This window comes from Triticum urartu, chromosome 2A, assembly GCF_056163025.1.
Source record: "Triticum urartu cultivar PI428250 chromosome 2A, HENAU_Tu73, whole genome shotgun sequence".
In the NCBI taxonomy this organism is placed as follows: Eukaryota; Viridiplantae; Streptophyta; class Magnoliopsida; order Poales; family Poaceae; genus Triticum; species Triticum urartu.
Genome location: NC_141874.1, coordinates 15,990,667 through 15,997,039, shown reverse-complemented (window position 1 = coordinate 15,997,039; position 6,373 = coordinate 15,990,667). Strand labels below are relative to the sequence as shown.

The 6,373-nt window shown below is 47.8% G+C and overlaps 1 protein-coding gene across 1 annotated transcript; it reads left to right on the top strand.

The window, feature by feature from the left end:
• The first annotated feature begins 590 nt into the window (after positions 1 to 590).
• LOC147982932 (putative amidase At4g34880) lies at positions 591 to 2,888 on the top strand. The gene is made up of 4 exons (XM_087542740.1): positions 591 to 1,368; positions 1,590 to 1,826; positions 1,915 to 2,104; positions 2,287 to 2,888. Exons 1-4 carry the CDS (start codon positions 647 to 649, stop codon positions 2,641 to 2,643), a joined length of 1,506 nt encoding a protein of 501 aa, XP_087398866.1. The 5' UTR covers positions 591 to 646; the 3' UTR covers positions 2,644 to 2,888.
• Positions 2,889 to 6,373: the final 3,485 nt, after the last annotated feature.

Genomic DNA, 6,373 nt, shown 5'->3' with positions numbered 1-6,373 from the left:
TCAGGTCTTCTGCCAAGGAGAATGCTTCCCTGCACACGATAGCCTCAAGTGCTGCTGGATCTAGGACGCCTTGTACAACTAATGCAGATCTCTCAAGGAAGGCGCCGTGGTCATCCCTCCTGCACATGGCCGCTGCAGCACCTCCTCTGGCCGGTCGCAACAGCCCTGCATCAACATGTATTTTGGCCACATCAGCCGGTGGTGCCTTCTGGCGGTTGTTTTTTATAAGCGAGATATGTGCACCGCCTTCATCAAAAGCCCAAGAAGAGGAAGAGCACGCCAAAAGCCCAAACCAAGTGATACTACCAGCCTGAATTTTCATAGGATTCCAGCGCTATGGAGAATCTTTTCAAACGATGAAGCAGCATATGAGAAGTGCTAAAAAGACAAAAAGAAGTGAGTGGATCCAACAGACTCGTGGAGCACGCGCAGCTGGCGGCCCCAATTTTCATAGGATTCCCGCCGGCCGCCGCTCATGGAGCATCTTTTCATACGATGATAGTACATCATATGGAAAGTGCCAAACAGACAAAAACTGAGTGGATCCGACATAGTACTCGTGGAGCATGTGCAGCTGGTCATACTTTACTAACTTAAAACAACCAGCACACCGACACTGTCTAGTCCAGGGCTCAGCTAAGCAAGCATGGCTTGGCTGCGGCTGCAGGCTGTCGCCGCCGTCCTAGCTCTGCTCGCCACCGCCGGCGTCGCGCACAGCTTCGAGTTCCATGAGGCCACCGTGGACGCCATCCAGCTCGGCTTCCGCAACGGCAGCCTCACCTCGGCCGCGCTCGTCCGGTTCTACCTGGACCAGATCCGCCGCCTGAACCCGCTGCTGCACGCCGTCATCGAGGTCAACCCAGATGCACTCCGGCAGGCCGCACGTGCCGATGCCCAGCGCCGTCGCGGCGTGGCCACCGGCGCGTTGCACGGTGTCCCCGTCCTGCTCAAGGACAACATCGCCACCCGCGACGCTCTCAACACCACGGCCGGCTCGCTGGCGCTCCTCGGCTGCATGGTCAAGCGCGACGCCGGCGTGGCGGCTAGGCTGCGGCGCGCTGGCGCCGTGGTGCTCGGTAAGGCCAGCCTCTCCGAGTGGGCCAACTTCCGCAATGTCAAGAACGGGTGGAGCGCGCGCGGCGGCCAGACGCGCAACCCGTACGTGTTGTCGTCCGACCCATGCGGGTCGAGCTCCGGGTCGGGCGTGGCCGCGGCAGCGAACATGGCGGCCGTGACGCTCGGCACCGAGACCGACGGCTCCATACTATGCCCGTCGTCGTTCAACTCTGTGGTCGGCATCAAGCCCACCGTCGGGCTCACCAGCCGCGCCGGCGTCGTCCCCATCACCCCTAGACAAGACAGCGTTGGGTATACTTCTCATATTTCTTAGTTTTGTCCCCATCACCGAGCTTTGAAATTTAGGCAGCATGTAAAAATCTTTGACTTTACTCACTTAGTATAAAATTTCAATTAAGTTTACTTAACTTCAATTTTGTTTAGATCTAATTTGAATCTGACCGGGCATTTCTAGATTTTGAAAAAATAGTTGGAAATTTGAAAAGTTCAGCATGCTGTTTGCAATGTTGCAGACCGATGTGTCGGACAGTGTCGGATGCAGTCCATGTGCTGGATGCCATCGTCGGCTACGACAAGCTCGATGCCGCGGCCACTCGAGCAGCATCCAAGTACATACCTCACGGCGGATATCTGCAGTTCCTGAAGAAGGATGGGCTGAGAGGGAAGAGGATCGGTGTCCCCAATGTATTATTTCAAGGACTTGGAGAGAAGCAGATGAGGGTCTACGAACAGCACCTTGGCAGAATGAGGTTATTATCATACTTCAAATCTCCCTGACTAGCAGTGTGTAAATTATACGTACATGAAACATTGGATCGGTTATTAATTTTGTTGTAGGAAACACGGAGCCGTGGTGATCGAGAACCTTGACATCGGCATCGACAGTCAAGATATTGTTTCCTATGAGTGGACTGCCATGCTGACGGAGTTCAAGTTGAGCATAAACGAGTACTTGGCGGACTTGTCCTACTCTCCAGTCCATTCTCTTGCAGACATCATAGCCTTCAACAAAGCGCATCCTATAGAGGCAAGCATACTGGAAAAAAAAACTCATTCTAGCTTTCATCTCTTCGGCCTTGTTATAGATTCAAACAGTGTACAATCATGTTGCAGAGAACATCAGGCAATAAAACTCTAACAAGGAGATGGTAGCTAATGACATTTATTATGTATATACTTTCTTAGATATTTTATTTACATTTTGTACAGGAGAGGCTAAAAGATTTCGGGCAACAAAACCTTATCTTAGCCCAAAATACAAACGGCATTGGTCATGTTGAGAGAGCTCGGATCCGGCTGCTGAACGAGCTCTCCGCGAATGGGCTGGAGAAGCTGATGAAGGAGCACCAACTTGACGCGATCGTTGCACCCGAGCACTATGCTTCCAACCATCTCGCCATTGGCGGCCACCCCGGCATCATTGTGCCGGCTGGGTACAACGAGAAGGGTGTCCCTTTTGGCATATGCTTTGGCGGGCTGCAGGGATACGAGCCGAGGCTGATCGAGATGGCATATGCTTTCGAGCAGGCTACTAAAGTGAGAAGGCCACCCATGTTCAAGCTTTAGCTAGGACGCGTGACTTTCTTGAGTAGCGATAATGTGGTGCAGCATGGCCCTAAAAGCTTCCACTTGCCTGTTCTCTTTTAGTGTAAAAGAATAAATCTGATAAGTTACTTCTTGGGCCAACAAGGACTATATGCAAATGCTACTCCGAATAAATCGACAATGTGGTTCTAAAGGTGGAGAATTTCTTTCTTATTAGATGTTCTTCTGTATATGTTGATGACATATATGTTAATTATTTATATGAAGCTAAACTTCCAAATACTATAAACCACTGTTTAAGAATTCATCCGATTAATCAGTTAATTGATAAGTTAATCGCTACTCGTAGGATGGACGAATTGAATAGCCTATTAAATCGTGAGAACCCCCCCCCCCCCCCAAGTCCTCAGTAGCTAGGGTTCGGCCCTCCTCCTGAACCGTCGAGCTCCTCCCATCCCCTCCCGACTTAGTTCGCTGGCCAGGTCTTCATTGGTGCCAGCCACCATGCTATACCGTTGTAATAGCTCCGCTGCTCCAAGTTAAAGCGGCTCCGGTCTTCTGCCTGGTCTCCATCCCATCTCGTCAACTGCTCCCCCTCCTCTCCCATGGGATGCTCCCCATCGCCTGACATGTTGGCCGGTTAAGGGCAGGGCGCTCACCGCTTCGGAGCCATTGCTGGCCACCATCTTGGACCGGGTGGCGTCAAAGTAGCGTACCTGCCTTGACAACGGGATGTTGCCGCCCGCGTTCTTCGTGCATGCATGAATATAGCTAACTCACCACACGTACGTACTAAGTATGATATAGTATATTTGTACCATCCATGCTTTTGGTATTGTGTGTATTCGGTAAGATGCACTAAGTAGACATACGGTGGAGTCTAGGATCAGAGGCGGAGGACGAAAAAAAAATTAAGGTGTGGCAAACTGTCAACTAGACAAAATTGATGCCCCCTCAAAAAAAAATTTAATGCAAAAACATAATAGCCAATTCAAACTGCACTGCACATAATCTTTTAATGATGTCTAGAGAAGACGCATGCAGTGGTGGGGATAGGTCGTGGGGTCGCGATGGAGTTCGGGATGGATGGACAGGCGGCAGCGGCGGCGTTTTCGGGCACAAATCGCCGGCGGCGGAGGCGGGCAGTCATCAGCGTAGCAGACTCAAATCGGCGGGTCGGCCACGGCTACGACGCTGCTGCCGGCGGTGGGGTCGGGGATGGGCCGACAGGCGACGGCGACGCATTTCAGGGCAAAAATCACCGGTGGGCGGGCTGGCGGAAATGCAATGAAGACGGTTGGGCGGTTGACGCATTGCCGTTCCTTTTACATCTCCTAGAGGTGTAGAAGCAAATTTGCACCGTGAGGTGTTGTAGTTTGCATCTTCGGAAGACGGAAATGTATTATTATTATTATTATTATTATTATTATTATTATTATTATTATTATTATTTGCATTTACACTATCTGTTGGGGAGGTATTTTTGGCCTTAGAGATGCAAAAGATAGTTATTTTGCATACGTCTACGTAGTGAAATGGGTATGTGCAGTGGAAGCGAGCTGGTTCGCGTACGTCTACGTAGTGAGATGGGCATGTGCTGGGCAACACATCGATCAAGCTGCCAGTTTGTGTGCTTTCGATCTAACTTATGTGCTTCATCTAGCTTTGTTTGGATGAATCAATCTAGCGTGGTCTAAAACTAACGAGTAGTATATGTTTGCATTTCTAAAAAGAAAAGTATATGCTTATATATATATATATATATATATATATATATATATATATATATATATATATATATATATATATATATAAAGTTGGTGCCAAATCAAGGTGTGGCGGCTGCCACACCTTGCCCACTGGGCTCCTCCGCCAGTGTCTAGGATGCCGGCTCCTGAGGACGCATAGTTCACACCGGCGGTGAGAGCGGTGAGCACAAGACGGCAGGGACTCGACTCCAGCGACAGATACGGCGGAGGGCTACTCTTGAAAGTTGAAACCCACGCTCATCGCTGTGGCGTGTCGTATATATATATACAGCCAAATCACATGGACTAGCTCAGAATATGTCGTTGTGAAGTGGTATAGTATATTAGTATGGACGATGTACATACCAACGAAATCGGCGGTGTTGTAGCCGTTGCTGAACCTCCCGGTCGGTTTGCCGGAGCCCGGCATGTCGATGCCGTGGTAGGGCATGTTAGCACGGGGAACGTTCCCCGGTAAATAGTTGTTGTTGCCGACGTCCAGCGTGGAGTTGCCGAACACGTAGACCGCCGGCACCTGCCACACGATGGCCTTGATCGGCGTGATGCTGCCGGCGATGACGGCGCCGAGCACAAGGCTAACAACAAGAGCCTTGGTGGCCAGCTCATACGCCATGATCATTCTACGATCTCCGACCTGAGCGGTAAACGGTGGTTGTAAATGCAGGACGCGAATGTAGGTGATGCGGGCGTGCCGGATTATAGGGGGTTGCACTAGATAAGAATGGAGAGCTGGGACCCTGGCACTGCTAACCCACCATCCAGTTTATGGCAGACCAGCAGTATGCACTACTAGTATTCCCTCCATAAACTAATATAAGAGTGTTTAGATTATTAAAAGTAGTAATCTAAACGCTCTTATATTAGTTTATAGAGGGACTAGTAGCTAAGACTACGATGGCATAGATACACGCGATGCATGCTGAGTTGCTTACACAGAGAAGTGTGAGTGGATATCCAGCTGCCCATCACCCGAGCACCCATACCGCTTTGACAGCACCCACCAATGCGCGACCCCACAGGGAAATCATGAGCTGTCCCTATGTTTCTGAAAAGATAAAAACTAATTTCATAATGCATCTAATAATATTGATTTGATATTGTGAATGTTGATATTTTTTCTATAAACATGATCAAACTTAATGATGTTTGACTTCACACAAACCTTATATGCCTAGTAAAAGAAAGCGAGAGAGTACGTTGGTTTTTGTGGGCATATATACATGGTAGGGCTAGCTACTGTAAGACCGTGAAAAGTTAAAGAGAAATGAAGAGAAAATAAAGGCACAATACATGTTCTTGGCTAACGTTTCCGTGTGTGTGCACGATACATGTTTGCCAAAAATTTCTCAATTTTGTTTCAGAGATGATGATGCAACAAAACTCGAAAAAAGGAAGCATCAACACGGCAGTTAATGGAACTTACTCTTTATGTAAGCTCTTAGATTTTTTTTTTACATGTTGGTGCAGGAGAAGCTGAAATATTTCGGGCAGCCCGACCTTATCGCCCTCGATATAATTAAATTGTTAGAAAAAACGTTTGAAATGTCATGCTCTCCCAGTGAACGGTCACCATAATATAAACGTTAAATTAGTTGGTAAGTTTACAAGCGTCTTTGGCTTTCATACTGATTAGTACCACTAATCTGAGTCAACCTGTATCATATAGGATTAGTAGTCTAAATTGAATAGTACTCCCAATGTTCCTTTATATAAGGTGTATTTATTTTTGGATAAAATTACACAATGTAAGGTGTATTTCTTCTAATTCCTCTTAATTATGTTTCTGGCCCTGTAGAAAAAAAAGCATCTCTCTGTCGATTGCATGTATCTCTCCTTGTAGAGAAAAAAAAGAAAAATATCTCTTCCTCGCTAATTAATGAATTAGACAAGGGTAATTTTGTCCTAAATTATCTATAGTTATGTGTCTCGGTCACCGTACCAAAAATAATACACCTTACATAAAGGAATGGAGGGAGTAATAG